General features: G+C 43.8%; 1 protein-coding gene across 8 annotated transcripts in view; it reads right to left on the bottom strand.

Annotated features, from left to right (window-relative positions):
* The window catches only part of NIN (ninein (GSK3B interacting protein)), a 92,605-nt gene that overhangs the window by 62,678 nt on the left and 8,384 nt on the right, over positions 1-21,543 (bottom strand). For 4 of the 8 annotated variants that reach the window (XM_005867892.2, XM_014541004.1, XM_005867894.2 and 1 more), the window contains exons 2-4: positions 17,158-17,239; positions 6,145-6,234; positions 3,474-3,649 (exon numbers count right to left, since the gene is read on the bottom strand). In XM_005867892.2, coding sequence (XP_005867954.1) covers positions 3,474-3,649; positions 6,145-6,234; positions 17,158-17,239 — 348 coding nt within the window. The remainder of the gene's footprint in view (positions 1-3,473; positions 3,650-6,144; positions 6,235-17,157; positions 17,240-21,543) is intronic. The other 4 variants (XM_005867893.2, XM_005867898.2, XM_005867896.2 and 1 more) reach the window with 1 other exon arrangement.

Genomic DNA, 21,543 nt, shown 5'->3' with positions numbered 1-21,543 from the left:
CACATTTAACTTCTGACAGCAGGTACGGATCCTTTAGTCTTCATCAAAAACCTCTACAGTCGCTCTAGGCATGTCTGACAGCAGGAGAAACTGCAGCCCAAAGGCAGCCCGAGTCCCACTGGCCCCTGAGCCAGGATTCGGAGTCAAAGAAAACGCACGATCAAAACGGAGAAGCCGTCTCCGTCTCCAGCTCTCCGCCTGACTGCTTCTCAGGAAATATTCCCGCGGGGGAGGCCCAGCACGCCCCTCCCTCGGTGTTGCCCAGTGGCACTGAGAGGAAGTGTGAGCCACTGATAAAAAACACAACGGAGGAATAAATTCCTAACACCCAAGGGCAGGAGAGCAAAGGGCCTCAGGCAACCAGAAGAGAGAAAAAAGAAGTCAACAGTACAATAAAGAACTCCTGACAGATTCTGAGCTCTTTATAAATTAAGAATAAATAAATCCCACAGGTCACTGAGAATTGGTTCCTCTCCAGCGTCCCCATCGGGGGCTATCCTAGAACAGGAAAGATGACCCAGCACTCCGAGGAGGCCCGAGCAGCTTCTGCAGAAGGGACGAGGGTATTTCTCACACAGGCCCATGCTGCCCGGAGGGTGGACTTCTGTTGGCCAAACTGAGGCTACTAGGACAATGGGCCAGGGAACAGGACTGCTATCCGGGCCCAGAAGTATAAGACGGACACACTGGTGACACTGCCAGCAGGCTGCAGGTATCCGTGGCTGTGACCTACGACCACAGGTACCGCACGAAGCTGGGGCTGGCCTGTCTCACTGCCAACAGGAACATCCAAAATGTCACATGGGACGCTCTCATTTTTTAAAGCGATGAATTGATCTGGAAACTGACCGGCTCTATTCAGCTCCCAAAACACTTCATTTTTAAGCAAGAAAGCAGCTCGATGAGCTTCGGTTTGAGTCCACTTTCCCGAATTTAAAAAGGCAGGGTGAGAGGCGGTAACTGGAACTCCTGGAGGCTTTCTGGGGAGGATATAACAGACCATCAAAGTCAGGCAGGAGTTCTCGGGAAGCAGACAATGAGAGAAATGACCCCTCCAGGCCTCTGTTAGCTATTCGGTTGCCAGTGGGTAGTTGGACACCAAAGCTTCTATATTTAGCATCAAAAGGTCATACCTGCCCTGGCCAGCATTCTCAGTGGTTAGAGCCTGGGCCCGAGCACCAAAGGGTCTCGGGTTCCATTCCCAATCAAGGGCACGTACCTGGTTTCAGGTTTGATCTGGCCCCCGGTAATGATGTGTGCGGGAGGCAACCAATCAATGTCTGTCTGTCTCTCTCTCTCTCTCTCTCTCTCTCTCTCTCCTTCTCTCCCCCCTCCCTTCCAATCTTTTGCCCAGACTCAGGCCTCAACTCTTATCTTTATTTAGACATGAAACCAGACTCTCACTTTTTAAACAATAAATCTCACTGGAAGTCAGTAGATAAGATAAAACAAGGCTGTAAGAAATATACTGCCAGCAACAAAATCAGCTCTGCCCAAGAACTTTTTGGGTATCCCCAGGTGGTAACTAGAAACTATCTTGTTAAAAACTAAGTAACCAGCCCGGCTGGTGTGGCTCGGTGGTTGAGCGTTGACCAGGAACCAAGAGGTTGCTTGTTCAATTCTCAGTCAGGGCACATGCTTTAGTTGCAGGCTCGATCCCCAGTAGGCAGCCAATCAATGACTTCCTCTCTCATCAACGTTTCTCTCTCTCCTCTCTCTCTCTCCTTCCTCTCTCTCTAAAAATCAATAAAAATATTTTTTTAAAAAACTAAGCAATCATTTCATTTCTTAACACCAAATACTAATGCCTCAGGTACTCAAAATAGCTGGAAAAGGGAGATGCCAGTCTTAAAAGTGTTCTCCAAATAACAAAAGCTTACCTCCTAAAGTGTTGAGACATGTTTTAACCATGTTTCCATAGAGAGGTGTCTCAGACACATGCCACAGGACTCGGGGTCACTAAACAGACTTGGTGTAATAAATGATGCCCTTCCTGACAGCAAGGTAAATATTACCAACACTGTAAAAACTGAAGCATGCAAATTACTGGCCTCCCTGAAACTGTATATGCAACATGTTGGTGCATGTGAATGAATGTGTTTCATTGGGGAAAAGGCCCTATCTACATTCTCAATGGGACCCAGGAAAGGGTCTGAAATCCACTGAACCAAGACAGGAAGTAGCCACTGCCTCAGACCGACTGGCCCCCAGGCCTGTGATGTTCCAGACGGCATTTTCCTTCTTGCTTCTCACGGCCTTCTCTGTTTTCATCTGTCACTTCTCACCCACACGACTCTGACACCATTTTTGTGGTTTCTCGCTCTCTTCTCTAGCTACCTTTCTTCCGTTCTGGCTCACATTTTTGACACTGCTCCTTCAGTTGTGGGGTGAGATCGGGTATTGTTTGTTTTTTAAAAAATGGTGCAAGCTTCTGATTGGCAGACGAGTCACGTGTCATCTAAACTGCAGTACTTGTGGCCGGTTTCATTTCTGCTCAGGACTTGGGCTCTTTCGTTACTTTGGGTTTGCGAGTATTCCGGAAAGTTGAGGGTGCTCTATGTCTGATTGCTGGGGAAATTAATGGAGCAAGCTTCCTGTAAGTCGTAGTAAGCTGCACATAGACATTAGACAGAAATGCACGCGCACACACACAGTCAACCCACAATCTACAGACATTTGGTCTCTTTTCCAGTTTATATTAGTATCTGAAATATTTGCATCCCCAGGCTGAGCTGGGATGTGCAAGAAGTGTTTAGAGCTTGCTCAGCATGACACATTCAATCATGTCCTATAAATGGCATGCCAGTCAATGAGCTGGAAAGAAAGAATCAAGAAAATGTTGTAACTGCTTCTCCTTTATTGGTACAAGATGGCAACGTGTAAAATGAAAAGGCGGGCGATGAGGGAGGCAGGTGCATCTGACTGCTGGAGAGCCAGACGAGCCTGGTGCCGCGGAACTGGGAGGAAGAACCCTGGCAACTGCTGAGAGCTGTGACAAGGACCAAGTTTTAAAACTGCTTCCCCCACCACCAGAGATAAGATGCCAGCTCTCGCAGGGCCTAAACACACTGCCTTCGTGTCCTACCTGCCACGGAAGCTGTTTTATTGTTTGGGGATGGGGCTGGTTAGCTTTTCACAACTGAAAATGACAGGGTCATGGAGGAGAGATCTGTTTCTAAGAACAGCCAGAAGCAGCAGACACCAGATCATCTGGAAATAACTGAATCAAAAAATGTATAAACATAAAGCATGCATAGAAACATCAGCTCTCCCAAAGCTGAAACGGATGAAAACATTCAAACGATAGAAAAGTTAGCCACATGTGTCCAAAAGGCAAGTGAGGAGATTAGCAAGCAGTTGGTAACTGAGAAAAGCCCTGAACTCCCTCAGGCTTCCTGTCTGCATCACAGCCACGCGGTGTCATGGACAGCCACACCTGCAGTCCAGATGGATGTGTCTGTCCGATCCCTTACCTCATGGTGGTCTCCGGCCGGCACGTGGGAAGGCCTTGCTTCTTCTTCTTCTTCGAGGGGCTCAATCACTGTCACCTCTGCGAACTCCTCCACGGATTCTTGAAACTCCGGTAAGGACCTTCGTCCATAACGCTTCCCACCTCTAACGTATTTGGGCTGAGCTTCTAGCGAGCAGTCTGGGCAAGGAGACAAGAGTTGAGGCCACATTACAGGACAATCTCAGCCCTGAGCTGACACTCACAGCCGTCAGACACAGCCTCTTATACCAGCCCCAAAATAAACCACCAGCATTTGCCAGCTGTGGTGGCCGAGGGTGTGTGTGAGCCACCAGGTCAAATGCTGAGCACGGCTTCTAATTCTGAAGGATTTACCGCACCCGAGTACCTCTCTGCATGTGATGGGAGAGATGCAATGCGGGCAGGGACGGGATGGATTGAGTTAAAAGTACAGAATGAAGATCAGGACAAAGCAAGGGGTCATGTTTGTTCTGTTTATTAATGCTTTGAGTGCCAACCAATATCCTAGGAACTATTGCCAAGGCATTTTTGCTGATTTTACAGCAGTTTAGGAAAAAAATTATGAATCGCAAGTAAATGAAGTTACATATTCAAAAACTTAAGGAAACCTTTACTACACTGACATATTTAGCAATATCATCATCACTAATAAAAGCAGACTTAGAACTGGACGCCATTTCGAAGCTTTGATAGCACTCCCGGCACTTTGGGCGAAAGACAGGAGGAGCGTGATCGCGTTCCCCGGCACTCTAGGCCACCAGGTCAAATGCTGAGCACGGCTTCTAATTCTGAAGGATTTACCGCACCCGAGTACCTCTCTGCATGTGATGGGAGAGATGCAATGCGGGCAGGGACGGGATGGATTGAGTTAAAAGTACAGAATGAAGATCAGGACAAAGCAAGGGGTCATGTTTGTTCTGTTTATTAATGCTTTGAGTGCCAACCAATATCCTAGGAACTATTGCCACATTTTTGCTGCTGATTTTACAGCAGTGTAGGAAAAAAATTATGAATCGCAAGTAAATGAAGTTACATATTCAAAAACTTAAGGAAACCTTTACTACACTGACATATTTAGCAATATCATCATCACTAATAAAAGCAGACTTAGAACTGGACGCCATTTCAAAGCTTTGATAGCCCGGCACTTTGGGCCAAAGACAGGAGGGAGCGTGATCGGTTCCCCGGCACTCTAGGGGTTAAGCTGGTGTTTTGCAGGAAAGGGAGAGGGGGGCGATCATACTAACAAAGAGACACACTGGAGGAAGTCTTAGAAAGTCATGATAAAACAAACACCGCATCAGCACTGTAAAGTTAGTATTCACACCAACTAGTCTGAGAGGCACCCTCTCTAGTACCTCAGTGGCTCCTTTGTTAACCATCCTCCTTTCTGATCTATCAGACAAGCAGGATGACAGAACAAAGAAACTGACACAACAGATCCAAATCAATTAATGACAGCTCATCGCCTATACCAGTGGTCGGCAAACTCATCAGTCAACAGAGCCAAATATCAACAGTACAACAATTGAAATTTCTTTTGAGAGCCAAATTTTTTAAACTTAAACTATATAGGTAGGTACATTGTTATTAACTTAATTAGGGTACTCCTAAGGCTTAGGAAGAGCCACACTCAAGGGGCCAAAGAGCCGCATGTGGCTCACGAGCCGCAGTTTGCTGACCACGGGCCTATACGAAAACTGGCATCCAGAGCTCATTGTAAAATTAAACGCTGTGGAATTAAATAGCAAATGTGAAAATGCATTAAGAAAAGTGGTGGATTATGTTTTTTCTTTCTTCAAGAGTTTCAATGTGTACAAAATAAAGACTTGTGCATAAGGAGTTATCTCTTGACCTTAAAGGACTTCAGCACTTTGACATAATGTGTCACAGGTTCAACATTCACCACCACCATCACCACCACCATCACCATCACCATCATCACCATCACCATCACCACCACCACCACCACCACCACCACCACTACAAACTATCCTGTTTTCCCTTTAACAGCTTTAAAGCAATAAAATAAATACTTCACTCTATGCACATGCCATCTTAGAAACAGGTTGTTTTCTGTTGTTGTTGCACAGAATTAGGAGAAGAAAATACTTCATTAACACACAAAAGACTGGCAATACTTTGATTCTTATCACCCACACAGACAGAATGTCTCTCTGGAGAACAAAATCTGTTCTGTTTGAACATGACAGCCTAACAAGATATGTCTGAACTCATGCATGTAGATTTGTAGATGAGGTATGGACACACACCAACAAAATGAGGGTGGCTGATAAGATTAAGAATGAAAAGTGAGAAACTCTTCCTTTATCATCACTGAAACCCTTAGGGGTTTGCCATTACTTGGTAGTTTCCCTGGATGGGTGACCTGGTTTGACTATCTCGGCCCCCCTCCCCCGTTGCCCTTCCTCTGTATAAGCTCAGATTTCACAGATGCAGTCAGAAGCATCCTGAAAATGCTCAGCAGAGCTCAGAGTGAAGTACTTATGCTTGCTCTATAATTTCTAGCGATATTTATACCCAGCTCTTCAAAAGTCCCAGCCAAGTCATTGTATTAGGTCGAGCGATCCTCTTACAGTTGTACTGAGGCATACAACATTTATATTGAAACCCGCATGCACATAGGAAGGTACCTTTTATCAGAAGAGAGTGTGTCAGCCTGTGAGTATTCAGGATCGGCCCAGACACCCGAGCTACTTGTTGGCAGCTGACACCCACAGATGCTAGTCAGATAAGAGGCAATGCAGAACCATCCTTAATTTATGACATATTCTTAAATTTTACTGGCAGACAACAAGATACACCATTAGGGATGATGGGGGCTTGGAAAAGATGAAAAGGAAGACGTATAACATCAGGAATGGGACGCAGGATTTTCCCAGTGGGCCAACAGCCATGGTCTGTGGACGGAAGTGGCCCAGGAGCTCCGAATGCACTTTTTCCCAAGGAGAAGCAGCGGAGGGTCACAGCAACCATGTTAGAAAACTCACTGTAATTTAACCCAAGCCCACCTGTGCATGAAACGACTCCTTAGCTGTTTACCACTCAAGACCCCATGCTGCGCAGCGAGCAGGGGTAGATTTGAAACAGCTTTTTTTCTAAGCAGCGGAAGGTAACAGATTGTGAACTATTAGGAATCCTGTGGGTTTTGAGTCAATCTATTCACTTACTTATTTTTGTATTGCCAGAAACTTTTAAAAAATTATTTATTTTACTATTACTAATTTTGAGCAAACTTTAAATTAACATTTTTCACAGAATGTACATATACCACAAAGTCAATTTTCAGAGAAACTTTATTAAACAGTATCATCTTTTTGGAATAGGGATATTAGCACACACAAAGGATAACTGGGGTATTAAGGTTTCCTCATACTGAATTTCCCAACTTACCCATTGTTATAATAACGTTATGGTCATAAGGAAACCCCTCTAATGTGTGGAAATAATTATTTCCCAACTTACCCATTGTTATAATAACGTTATGGTCATAAGAAAACCCCAATGTGTGGAAATAATTATTTTGTGAAATGATTAATGTGTGAAATGTTTGCTGCGTGAAGACCCCAATACTCTGTAACTTCCAAAATGTGGTGAACGCCCCAGTATCTTGATGTGAGCAAAGGCACACCGTCTGGCCCACACCGATAAGACACAAGTTGTTGACCACTGGCTACATAAGCAACAGATTTTCTTCAGTCGACGTCTCCTGCCTGATGAGAGGAGGACTCCACATCACTCCGTGGGACAAGCCCCTGACTGACTGCTCTGCTGTGGGCGCCTGAACCAAGTGCGGCCGCCTGTCTGTCTCCATCTTCATCGTCCGTCTTTCGGTGTGCATCACGGGTGGCCTTTGCTGGAGCCTAGGACCCACTAGGAGTAGGTAAGTAAACCCTGAGTGATTGCACACTAATTCTGTCTCGTGTGTTCATGTGTTCCGGTTCGGTTCAGCTGTTTAGACATTGAAGCACCAGGGCATAGGCCGTGATTGCTGACTCCTGTCACCTGCGTTTGTCCCACTAAGTCTAGACAGATAATTAATTAATTGGGGCATAATTGGGACACCCATGTGACCAATAAAGAATGAGACCAATCACACCAATGAAAAAGTTACTTCTTAGATTTACACACTCACACATCCCTCTCCTATTCAGAGCATCAGCATCACTGTACTCACAAGATAAAAAGAGGAATAGAGGGCAAAAGGAGATCGAGAGAGAACATACGTGGTCAACAGTCATTGTTGTTAAGTATCTGAAAATTCTATTATTCTCCTTATCAACCTCAACCAGGCCTTCAGACTAGCAGCAGACCACAGAGCAGGAGGCCTCCTGGGGACCTAAAGACACGTACACACCTGAATGGAAGAGTGCCTTCCCCTCCCCCAACCACGCCCAATGAAGACCTGTAAACCCGCAGCCCTGGGGCAAAGTTTATGTATTTTATGAGTGCATCCAGATGTAACTTACATAGTTCAGGGTTTCATACTGGAACGCTTTCATCTATGGGCCATTTTACATCCTCTTGCTTCCCTTGACATAACTGTACGTAACTGCTCCAATCATGAGCTCCAAGGAGAGAGGGGAAACGCCAGTGGAACAAACACAATCATGAAGGAGTGCCCTGCTCTCGGTGTTTTATTTCCTTGGACATATATTTATAATCCTACCTGGATTGCCAAGCGTCTAGGTCATTTCCCCTCCTTTCCCATTTCCATGTCTCCTATTTGTCATCACTGCTCACAAATAAAAATGGGCCTCGAAGGAAAGCAGACAAGCCCTGCCTGCCTGGAGGAGTCTTGGATGTCACCCTGGAGACCTTATTACGAGGTGCATCCTACCTGACCTAATTTGATGGTCTAGGCCAGTGATGGCGAACCTTTTGAGCTCGGTGTCAGCATTTTGAAAAACCCTAACTTAACTCTGGTGCCGTGTCACATATAGAAATTTTTTGATCTTTGCAACCATAGTAAAACAAAGACTTACATTTTTGATATTTATTTTATATATTTAAATACCATTTAACAAAGAAAAATCAACCAAAAAAAATGAGTTCGCGTGTCACCTCTGACACGCGTGTCAAAGGTTTGCCATCACTGGTCTAGGCTTTATTCCATAAGCGAAACACTTGGTTTGATTCCATTTCTAAAAACTGCTGGAATAATATGGAAGCAACTCACAGTCTCTAGGGAGCAGGTGGGCAAAACATTTTTTAGAAAATCTAATTAGAATTCAGAAGACAAAACACAAAGCAAAAAAACGACAACAAACAAAAAACACACACCCCCATTCCTTCTAGCCCTAGAAATGAAACAAAATCTGGATGCCCAGACACCACATTCTTCACTCCACATCTCATCTGTCCCAAGAAGAGGCACCTGTGATAATGTTCACCTTCCAGAAGCAGCATGGGCCACCTGGCACAGGTATGACTTGTGACCAGAAGGTCCCTACTTATAAGAGAAAAACTGAAATACAATGTCAGTGCGATAAGCCTCAGGGAATAAGCCAGCTGCAGGCAGGGAAAATGACTGACACCCCCCCACCCCAACCCTGTCCCTACTCCCTTCTTCCCCAACTCTGACGGAGCAGTGCCCTCTCCCAGAACCGCCACAGCCACCAGGGTGACGCAAAGCAAAGCAATGAGGGCCCAGAGGAAGCTGAAACAGTTACACGAGAGCCTAAACACTAGTCATTCAATCAATGCTCTGTTTACAAAAACACAAGCCCAAGAGCTGGAATGCAGCAGCATCCAGAGCACATCATGGGAAGTGAAAGCAGAGTTTCACGATGCACTCCAGTAGGAGGCCGGGCCACTTAGCTCATGTTTACGGAACACCTGCCATGGTGCTACCTTGTACCTACTGAGCGATAATATGGATATTTTACCATTTTTTAAATCAAATTTCCTTGCTCCTAAAATGAGGGTATTTCCAGGATGCAGAAGACAGCCCTGCCTTTTTGGTGCTGATATTCTTATTTTTGAATTGCTCATGCAGGGCCTTGCTGTCTGCCTCCCTTCCTGCCCCATTTAGTCAGCCCAGGAAATCACTCCCAGGCCTGTACCTCCTTCCAAAGGACCTCAGCACAGGGGTACCCCTAGTCTGAGGCTCTCCAAACTACACTTCTGCCCCATTCACAGGAGTCCTGAAGTCTATGTGAAGATAAGACAAAAATGAAGCAGGTGCAACGGTTAATGGTTAAGCACTCCAGAAGCTTCCCTGGGAAAAAGCAGTCGTGCAGCAAATGAGCACTGCCCAGCCCACAGCACATCCCCACCTCCTCGCCTACTCTGACTGCACCATTACACAGGTATCACACAGTGAATGCAGCCACACCGGGTTCTACAAGAGAGAACAGGGAAGAGAAAGCATCAAAGGGGAGACCAAGACAATCAATAGTGACTGCCAGAGAGACAGACAGAGAGAGACAGAGATGGAGAAAGACATAGAGCAAGCATGTCAAACTCAAAGGCTAACACAGGCCAAATAAACAAGGTTTAAGCTTATGTGGGCCGCAAAAAAAAAAAAAAGCTTCCATTTTCGTAGAAACGTAGGTTTATTTCCATAGAGACATGCTGAATACAAAGGGCTGCAATAAATGAGTAATCCTTAACATAAAATAATAGAACATTTTAATAGAAATTAATTTTTTCTTGAACATTAACTTGCCAGACACTGAATAACTGCACAAATAAATAAGCGTAACGCAAATAAGCCTATTTTTCTTGTTCTCCGAAAGCGAAGTATTTCCTGTTGCACACACCACACAAGTCAGTCCAAGACGAATGACGTGGCCATCGGCTGCTAAAACATTCACTGCTAGTATTAGTGGAGAGAAATGGTGCGCCTGTGCGTAAGGCGCATAAGGGAAATGAATGCAACACGATTATAGTAATCAGTCATTAGTGAACGTTGTAGATCGTTATTAATAATTATGTATAACAGGATATTGTAAAAATGAAGTTACGAAATTTTTATTAAAATGTTTTTTACATACCGTTATATTGTGGGCCACATGCGGCCCATGGACCGCGAGTTTGACATGCTTGACATAGAGAGAAAGACAGACAGATTGAGACTCACAGAGAAGGGGTGAGAACAGAAGATGGGCAGAGACCCAGAGGCTAACGGAGGGCAGGGGAAGTCAGACCAGGAGGAACAGATGGGGGAGCAGACCAAGAGGTTAAGAAAAGTGGGGGGAGGGGCAAGGAGGAGAGGAGGGTAGAGCTGAATTTGAACTTGAACGGTGGAAAGAAGTGAGGTGGGGGCTGTTCAAGGAAGGGAGGGGAAGAGAAAGGCCAAGAGAGAACAAACATAAAAAGGACATCAGAAAAGCCTTCCGACATGACCCGCCATTCCTCTCCCTCCCAGGGTGCTCCCAGCCCCTCGGGAGGTCCTCAGCAGGCAGGACCATCACCCCACACTATGCACACACACAGCCCTTCTGGGGCAGCAGCTTCCGGGCCCATGTCACAGTGCTCCCAGCTCCTCCTCTCTGCTGATGCACGTGCTCAGTTGGAGCTTTCGGGTCCTCCCTGGATGCAAGGGCATCAGTTCCTATCAGTCTCGATGAGGCATTGTGCCAGAACACAGCTGTCTCCAGATGGAGAGGTAATGCGGGTGGCTCAGAATAGCCTTGCCTGGGAGGGATTTGGAGGGGAAGGTTAGCATGCAGGAGGGTGACTGCGGGTGAAGATCAGTCAAGAGAAAACTCTTTTGAGTACATAATGATGATAAGATTGTTTTTCCAGCCTTCTCCTGGGAGGAGCCAGGGATCAAGGAGAGCACCCACATGGGGCCCCAGTGCAGCAAAGTCAGGGAGAATCTCACAGCCCTCAATCTCCCAGCAAATTTCCTTGACCTCATTTTTTGTAGTGGGTAAGCTCAGTGGCAAATGCATAGTGACGTTATCCAGTCCATCATCTCAGAAACTAGAGCTGCCTCCCTCTCATTACTGCCCTCATTTTCTCTTCCTTTCCCTCCTTTCCCTTCGGCAATGGGCTGATGTGAAAGGGACACAGCAAAGCTCTAAGACTCCTTGTAGAAACGATCATCAATCATTCCGTTTGAAACCTTCCCATACACTGAAGTTGAAATAAACTTACAACATCAGCAGAACTCCTGAGTAAACTTTCACTATAAAAATTCTCACCACCCCTCTTGATTTAATTTTAAATAACATGAATATGTTTTTGCACACATCATATATTTTTTTAAAGGTTGCCTTTTTACCCTTAATAAAATCATCATAACAATAAGTATTTTCTACAGCACAGTTTAATAACTGCTTAGTCTTTGATTATACAGATACATCATAATTTGCCTAACCAATACATTATCAAATATTTATGCTTGATATATATTCTTCCCTATTTTAAATGACTATCCTTATATACACATGTCTTTGTACACGTTCATAATTATTTCTATAGTATGAAATCTAGCCAAAGGCATTTTTATAGTTTTTGGTGCCTAATGTTTTTCATAATTCCAGAAGGTCCTACCATTTTACCTATTTTACCTGACCACCACTGGGTGGGAGTGTTTCCTGTCCCCTCTGATCTCATGAACTGACTCCCCACACTCTCCTCTGTTGTTGGTAGTGATAGTGGTAGTGGTTTCATTTTGCTTTAAAAAAAATTTTTTTTGTTGATTTTAGAGAGAGGGAAAGGGGGAGAGAGAGAGAAACATTGATGTGAGAAACATGGATTGGTCGCCTCCTGCATGCACCCCAGCCAGGACGGAACCCAAAAATACCTGGGCATGTGCCCTGACCAGGAATCGAGCCCACAACCTTTCAGTGCATGAGACAACACTCAACCAACTGAGCCTCACCGGCCAGGGCTATTTTGCTTTTAATTTATGGAGAAATGTTCTGGTCCTTACTGGTAGCATCTCACAGATACAAGGGAACAGGAGTCTAAATTCTTCCTTATCTTATTTAACCAAAGAGAGGGCAGCAGAACACGCCTGTTGGGCTCTCTGTATAATAACTCTTAAAAACAGGAGGGCCTGGCCAAGGCCTCTGAATACAGCTACAAACCCAAATCTTCAATCATTGCAATTCAGGATCTAGCCCAATGTCTGGTCATCAGGCCCACTTCAAGGCACATGATAGCCAACTGAGTGAAGGGTGTCTGTTTATTATAGTCATAACTTCTTCAAAATATAAGGAAAATAATTAAAAGTAGGGTGGTTCCTAGAATTAGGAAGGTTTATTACAAAAGAACCAAAACCATGTCTAGTCTTATTTTTCTACTGACTTGGCTTTTCTGAACCTGAGTTTTCCCTCACCAGATACACAAAGGGAAGATATTTTACATCGACCATTTCAGGGAAAGAAAGGGCCGCCTGCATTAGCTAACATGGACCACAGAGCAGAAATCTAACGCAAGATGCATCGAGTGAGGACAAACTCTCCGAAGGCAGATCCAGGCAGCATGTTGATGCTACGCAGCTCACAGCCTGTGCCAGCAGTTCCATCCAAACATCCTCTACTCCAAGGCCGTAGCAAACTGAATTAATGATTAATAATTAAGTTGTTGTCCCTCACTTCTTCCAGGAAAATAATTTAAAAACAAAATTGTAGATGTAGATACGTGGGAGTTATGCCACTGGCAATGTTAATCAGTTTGGAATTTACAAAAGGATTCCCTACAACCCCAAATCCATTTTTCTGCCCTTATCTGAATTTCAGTATTTTTCATTATATTGTCATATTGTTGTTGTGGTTATTTTTTGCTTTTTTTTTTTTTAAAGAAAACACTGTCTTCTTAAAATTTAGAATTATCAATATCAGAGTTAAAAGGATGCTGAAAATGTTGTTGTGGTTATTTTTTGCTTTTTTTTTTTTTAAAAAAAACACTGTCTTCCTAAAATTTAGGATTATAAATATCAGAGTTAAAAGGATGCTGAAAATAATCTAGTCCATACCTTCTAATTCTAAACATAAAGAAACTGTACCTGAAAGAAGATATAAATGGCAGAACCTACTAAGACTATGGAAATAATGACTTAATTCCATCTCCTCTCAAATCCTGTAATAGCTTCATTTTTGTATTATTTATAGATAACTGCCTTTTATTAGGGGAATATGATAGCATGTCATATACTGGGCATCTGTCTTAGGAAGCAAAACTTTATAGTATCAATTTATGTTAGGTAAAATCTTACAGAAACAGGGAGCTACGTTTTTCATAAAAGTAGATAATGTCATTCAGATATTAGGAGACAACACAATGCAATCTTGGAGCTGAAGGTATTCTAAGTATTTTCAGTACAAACACTTTTACATACAAAGTGACCACTCACTTGGAAGGGCCTGGACAGTATTTCATAACTCCCGGCTCCAGGCTCTTCCCACCACATCAAGCTGGCTTTTCTATATTATGATCTGGTACAGCATCTTGGATTTTTAACGCATAAAAATCATAGATGTTATAAAATATCAATCCTGTAGAAAATCAATAAAATATATTAAAAAAAAAAAATCATAGATGTTATAAAATAGCAATTCATGACCCATTCAGTTTCTAAGGCTATGTAGGTACTATGGCCCTCCTGTTTTTAGTCATTTTCCAAAGTCTAGGAGATCCACTGATTTCAAAAAGCAAAACAAAAATACCACAGCTCTCATGGTAGAAAATGAATTAAGTACTGAACAGCCAAATAATGCTGAGGGCACAGGCTTCCCTGTCACTAATGATCAGGTGAAACTCACTCTTATTCACGCCTTCCTGCTGCCTCTGTCCGACTCTTCCAGGCCAGGCTGCATTGACTAAGGACCAGTTTATCCCCAGCTCATCCATCTGAGCGTCAACACCCTGAACCTAACAGCTCCTGAAGTCACATCCCCTGGAAGTACGGCGTCAGCCTCCTCTTCTGCCACTATCTGTGAGAATTTAAGCTATGTCCCTCTTCAGGCCTCAATTTGCTCATGGAAAAATGACAGAGTTCTCTCCAGCCTGACAATGATATGGTCTATGATTTAAGGGACAGCTGTTTTCATAAAGGGAAAGGAGGGGGTGAATTCGGGTGGCCTCTTGATATACCGATTTGAGTCCTGACCTTTCTCTGTCTCTCGTCAGCCGTTCAGCCTGTGGGTGTAGAGTCACATTTTAGAGTGTGTGGGAGAACGTTTGAGTAGAAAGAACTGCACGATCCTCAGACACAACTGGAAGAGCCAGACAGAGATGGGCAAAGACAGAACAAGCAGAGATGCTCAGGAACAATGCGGGGAATGTGGGAGGAAGGGCTGCCTCGCTGCCTCCTGTGAGGTAGAAGTCTGGACTGTATCCTGCCAGCAAAGTGACATAAATGCTGTATGAAATGCTACCCACAAGTACTCTGCTGCTTCATTACATGGAATTGGGGCAGCTCTGTAACAAAGGCTTGCTCCAGCCTACCCAAAGGATGGAGCACACAGCAACACTATAAAAATCCCTGTGTGTGTGGTCCTGGAAGACTTGTCCAAGTCGGTCTTGGCCAGCACAGCAGCAAGGCATGCACAGAACTCTCAAATCACCATCTGGAGCCAGAGTCATAAACGTTATCTCCAAGCTGCTACCAAGCTCAGCCGGCCACCGTCTATGTCAGCTCTGGGCAAACTACGGCCCGCGGGCCGGATCCGGCCCATTTGAAATGAATAAAACTAAAAAAAAAAAAAGACTGTACCCTTTTATGTAATGATGTTTACTTTGAATTTATATTAGTTCACACAAACACTCCATCCATGCTTTTGTTCCGGCCCTCCGGTCCAGTTTAAGAACCCATTGTGGCCCTCGAGTCAAAAAGTTTGCCCACCCCTGGTCTATGTCCTTATCCCATTGTGTAGGTCCCAACACTGCACAACTGTAGGGTACACCCTTCACATTTGAGGTCACCACAAATCTGTATAAATATTATGACAATTTCCTGGCAGGGGACAGTACAGGTTTTGAAGAAAGGGCAGCAAAAGGATCATGTGGACTAGTAGCAGGGCGGCCCCTTCCAACCCTGCATAAAAGCACATTACAGTCTCCAGAATAATATGGAACTTATGCTTCCATTACCTATGCTCATGTTAACTACAATGTGGTGATGTCACCCTAGCTCTATTCAGGGTCCCTAGATATTGCACTATTGTTATGAAGATGACAGACAACCTTAAATGAGGAAAGACATCAATAAAATGGGAGGCCCCAGAAGAGCAAAAGTCCATGTTCCAGCAGTGGCCACCTACAGAAATTCGAATGTTAGTCTGGAAGGCGATTACCTCCCTCCCAGGCTCACTGTGGGCTTCCCAGGCTCTGGCAGGCCTCAGGTTGGTGATAACCTTCCCAGGGGTGGTCACCATATGCAAAAGGAGGAGAGTAGACCCGGAATCCAACAGTGCTAACCACAGCATTCACACACGTGACACGAATCTGGAGCACTTCAGAAGGTGGACAGAGAACTGGATCACCAGTGAGGATAAGAAATGAGTTCCCATCTGTGCTTCATCTAAATAGGTCACAGTGAATGACTCCTCGTAGCAGGAAATGTTAATGATTTCTCCTCAGTCTCAAAAACTGGGCGATATTTTTGATGTTCTTCTTTTAAAAGTAGAGTTTATTAAGGTAAATAAAAATCTTTACAGAGTAAATTCCATCCTGTTAGTGCATAGTTTGGTGTGTTGGAAAAACTCATGAAATCTGTAACTACCACCAATAGGCAAGATATTAAACAGTTTCATCACCACCACCCCAAATTCCCTCATACCCCATTATAGTCAAACTCTAGCCCTCCCTCAATAACCACTGATTTGATAAAACTGGACTACACTTAATTCAAATTTCAACACTGTTTAAACTTTCCCTTAGATGTTTATCATATTTCATCGATTCTCTCTCACCACACACACACACACACACACACACACACACACACTCACACAAATACACACCTAGATTTAAACAGTGAAATTAGGATGTGTCTTATAATCGATCCCATTTTACCATAATTGGCAACAAGTTTTCTTCTTAGATATACATAAAATAATGTTTTATAATCTATGGTGCCTTTTTAAAACTCAATGAAATATATTAAAGCCATTAACATTTGAATGCTTACTATGGGTTAAGCATTCTACTAGGCCCTGAAAATATAAAAATGAATCAAATGGTCCACAAGAAACTTTCACTTGAGGGAGGGAGATAAACAATTATAATAAAATGTAATCATGTCTATAGTGGAATGTTTATCCATTCACTGGGAACTAAATAAAAATATCTCTAGATTGGCTACCCTTCTTCTTTCAGGCAAAACTCCCCTCCCCCGGAACCCCCAGGCATATCCTTCCATGCACACAGGAAATAAGGGCAGAGGAGGTATCATTCGGCTTCCCTGCTCATTCCAGGAATGAGTTATTGCCCACCATCTGACATATTGCCTAGGAACAATCGAATTATTTCTTCCACAATTCGTTGTCGTCGTAGGAAGTCTCATTTTAGTGTTCAACAGCTGCAAGGCTTTTATGATAATATCAAAAGACAAGTCACTGAAAATAACTGCTCAATCTGGGAAAGGCAGATGCCCCAAATCTCTCACAGACATGCTTCGAGGTCCCCAAATTCTTCCCCGCACAACTCTGAAAGGGGAATGTAGAGAAAACAGGTAGTGTCCTTACCTGGTTCCTGAAAGTGTTCTTCATTTGATAGAGTTCTAGACAAGATAAGTATTAATGCTTCTTTAAACTGGTCAAAATGCACCTAAAAACAAGCAATTAAAAATAAATTCACAACAGTTCCCACAGTCTCAAGGTAACAAACCCATCTACATACAAGGTACCAGGACCATTTGTTAGCAGCCTGAGAGCCTTGAAGTAAGTCATAACCTGCTTAACAAAAGTTCCCTTTTCCCTCCCCTTCGTCTCTCTAAAGCACTAGAGGGAAAATGGGCTGATTATTTTTGACACCACAGTGTCAGAAATGCTAATATCAATATTTATTCAACATAGAGTCATAAACGCTAATATCAATACTTATTCAAAACCTTCTTTAGAAACACAGAAGAGGATGTGTTCGGAACTCTTAACTACTTTTATTTTTCTGAACAAGACCAGAAAAGAAAGATGTTATGTTAGATATTAGGAAAAACTTCCCAAGTAAATGATCCATTGTAATGATGCCCCAACGATGCTTTTGTCTCTTAAGATTTCTAGAAAGAAGTAAGTTACCTTTTGAGGATGACTTGAATACTGTCTTGCCTGGGGCAGGTATGTAATATTTATGTCCCAAGGCCCCTATGATTCTATAAACAAGCAGGAATCGATAGCAAACACAAAGGATAAGAGGACCTTGGAAAGCATTTTCCTGAATTCTTAAAAACACAGTTACCTTGACTTAAGTAGGAAAGAACCTGAGTTTTATGTAAGTAAATTCTTAGAACAGGGATATCGCTTTGGCTAAAGGGGTTAATGATTTTCTTTCTGGCCAAGTATACTCTTCTATAATGTACATGTATGGGATCCCACCATGGGTCAGAGAGAGATTGTATTTCTTCTCACCATCATTCTAGCTTGATAACGTGGCATCTACTTATACAGAAGCCCATATTAAACACAAAGTCAGCAAATTTGTAATCTGTGCTGTTTTGGTCTCTTTGGATATCATTAAAAAACAGTGCCTAGGAGTTTAAATATAGGTGACAGATAAAAAAAAACACCACTTTCAAATTAAAACCGAAAAAGCAACAGACCTCATTAGTCATCTAAACAATGGGAGAAAAAGCATATAGTGTCTTATCCATGCAAATCAAGGCAAAGGAGAGGAATCCACTGAGACTCCTGTCATAAAATTGTATCTCTCTCTCTCTCTCTCTCTCTCTCTCTCTCTCTCTCTCTCACACACACACACACACACACACACACACACACACACACACTAGGCCCTGAAACTTACCAGACTCTCCCAAAGCACTGAATGTGATGTCCCTACCACATTCGTTTTGATTAATTGGAATTACATTCTAAAATCATATTCCTTCAGATCATGCAGACTAAAAATCAGCATAATCAGAGCCAGGGCAGAAATCTGTCAAGGGAGCCAGGGCCATACAATCAATGAAAGGGTTAAAAGATTGCAGAAATGGAAGCTGTGCTAATTAGGTTTCACAGATGACAAATTGCTGAGAAGCCTGCGGAGGGAGGAGGGACCCTGCAGTGTCCCAAGGTCAGAGGAGGGGTTCAGGCCCCTGGCATCCCAGCCCCAGTTCCCAGAGGCAAGGCCACCTTTCCAATCAGCCAGTCCACAGACATCACACACCCAAGGGCTCCCCGCTCAGGGGCATGTCCAGGCATTTCTACTTCCTGCCACAGTCATGCCTCCTTGGGGGAGGGGGAGAGAAAGGTTAGGAGATAGGCTTTTGGTTCCCATCCTGACTCAGCGACTCACTTCCTCTGTGAGTTGGCTAAATGACTAAAGCTCTCCGAGCTTTTGTTTGCTCATCTGTAAAAATGGGGTTAACAACTAATATCTACGACTCATTCAACAAACATTTACTGAGCATCTGCTATGCACCAGGCACTGGCCTAGGCCCTGGCGATACAGCAGTGGATGAATGATGGAGGTGCCTGCTGCCACAGAGCACACATTCTCAGGAAATGCCCTGGGAGCCAGGCAGGTGCTGTGTTAAGAGCACTGCATACATTTACAGTATCACCCCCTCAGAGAAGTGTTAGGGAGTTTTGTAAAGTGTCTAGAACTTCCTGGGACTTATTAGGTACTCACTCAGCAAGTGGGAGTTAATACTACTAACAGGTATGAGTAATCATTGTAACTGTCTCCACCACTTTTACAGAAAAATGGGGCCGTATTCTCAAGGAAAGCAACTGACCATGAGAGTAACCAAGGAGCTGATTAGGAATGAGTGAGTGAGTGAGTGAGTGTGTATGTGTTGCGGGTGGTGGGGGGTGACAGTAGGGAAGCCAGGAGCCTGCTTCGCCCCCACGCTCTGGGAAGTTGTCCAGCATCGGAGCAAATGATCCAGTCTACTGTGTTTAGGGACCCCAACTCCAAGTTTCTTCTCTGTCTTAAGATATTAATGGAGGTGACCTGAATGAACCCTAAGCCTCTCATTGCCAATGTTATGAAATGAACAGAAAGAGGCTCCTGCTTCGGAAGGGAGATGCTCGCTTTGAGACTTTCAAATCCTTTATCCTTGTCTCGGGGCTTCTGCTGGGTCTTCTGAAGATATTTTGAGAGAGGTAACAGGAAAGAGCCCTTCTGAATTCTGTCCTAACAGTTCAATTCAGTGAGCATCAGCCATGAAAATCAGCCTGGGGTCTCTGCACCTCAGTTTTACACACACACCCCAAAATGACCAAAACAGCTATAATCTGGAAGTTAATTCTAATCAACTCCCAAGGCTTGATTGTACCATATTTAAGGGACGCTTAGGCCTCATACAAGCACACCCACCTCTGAGACAGTATCAGCCTCATGTATGTGCAGCTGCTATCTCTCAGCCTCAGGGATTTACTAGTAGGCAGCGGTCACCAACCGGTGGTCTGCGGACCACTGGTGGTCCGTGAGGTCCGAAAGGTTGGTGACCGCTGATTTAGAGTATGGCAGACAATCGGGACACACGCAGTGGAGTCCAAAGCTGAGGACAGCACCCTGAAGCCCTCAGTCCTCTCACAGAGAATGCCACAGAACCAACTCACAAGCTCTTTATTCTCACGCTACCTGGTTTATTTCAAGCTTCATTATCCTGTTTCCCAACCTGCTACAGATTAGAAGCAGCAAAAAAAAGATGGAGCACTCCAAGGCAAGTACAAGAAATAAATACTGACATAGTGTGAAGGAAGAAAGACTAACCATCCTCCTTCTAACAAAAATAGAATATAAATATTTAAAAACTATATAAATTACATAAAAAAGTCACATGCCCTCAAAAACTTAATAAGTTAGGATTATTTAGTGTTAGGGCAAAGATCTATGTGCTGCTAAGTAAATCCTGGGGGTATCAGTCCTGGCTGGTGTGGCTCAGTTGATTGGAGCATCACCTGGAGCACAGAAAGGTCTCGAGTTCGATTCCCAGTCAGGGCACATACCCAGGTTGTGAGCAACAGATAGAAGTTTCTCTCTCACATTTTGATGTTTCTCTCTCTCTCCCTCTCTCTCTTCCTCTTGCTCTAAAATCAATTTTAAAAATTTAAAAATTTTAAAAATCCAGAAGGTATCACTCTTATAGAAGAATAAGTGATAGACCAAGAAGATTTAAATGATCAAGAAAAATCTTGTAATGCTTAATCTACTCTTTAATAGGGCAAGACATTAGTAAAAAAGTTTTAATCCCCAATGGTTAACCTATTTTTTCTTTTAAAAGGCTGCCACTAATTGGGGTAGGAGATCCAGTTATTAGAAAATGCTATTAATGTGGGTCCTGGATAAAACTAGATGAATGGGGGCATTAGTGTAGGTTCTTTCTTTCCTGAGCATCTGGTCATTTGGCCCTCACAACATCCATGTGAACGGTCAAAGCAGGCATCCCTCCTTAGAATCGAGAGAGAGGCTCAGAGAAGGCCAGTGCCTTGCCCAAGGCCACAGGTCTTGAGGAGGAGTTACTTGGAGAAGCCAGGCCTTCTCATTGGACACATTAAAGTGCAGCAACTCACCTGCCCTAAGCTGCTCCACCCTGGTCTGACCTCTCAGAGAAATCCCTCAGCTGCTCCAAGTCAAATCCTCAACTTTACACAAAGCCACTACGTAGAAAGCAGCCCACTGGGGCTTCAGAGGATACAAGATCAAGGGACACAGAACCTCTGCCCTCACGGAGCTTATCAGCTACACTCTAGACCAGTGGTTCTCAACCTTCTGGCCCTTTAAAATAGTTCCTCATGTTGTGACCCCCAACCATAAAATTATTTTCGTTGCTACTTCATAACTGTAATGCTGCTACTGTTATGAGTAATGTAAAAAATATCTGATATGCAGGATGGTCTTAGGTGACCCCTGTGAAAGGGTCGTTCGACCGCCAAAGGGGTCGTGACCCACAGGTTGAGAACCACTGC

Source organism: Myotis brandtii, unplaced genomic scaffold, assembly GCF_000412655.1.
Source record: "Myotis brandtii unplaced genomic scaffold, ASM41265v1 scaffold253, whole genome shotgun sequence".
Taxonomy (NCBI): domain Eukaryota; kingdom Metazoa; phylum Chordata; class Mammalia; order Chiroptera; family Vespertilionidae; genus Myotis; species Myotis brandtii.
This window is presented reverse-complemented; position numbering and strand designations above follow the sequence as displayed.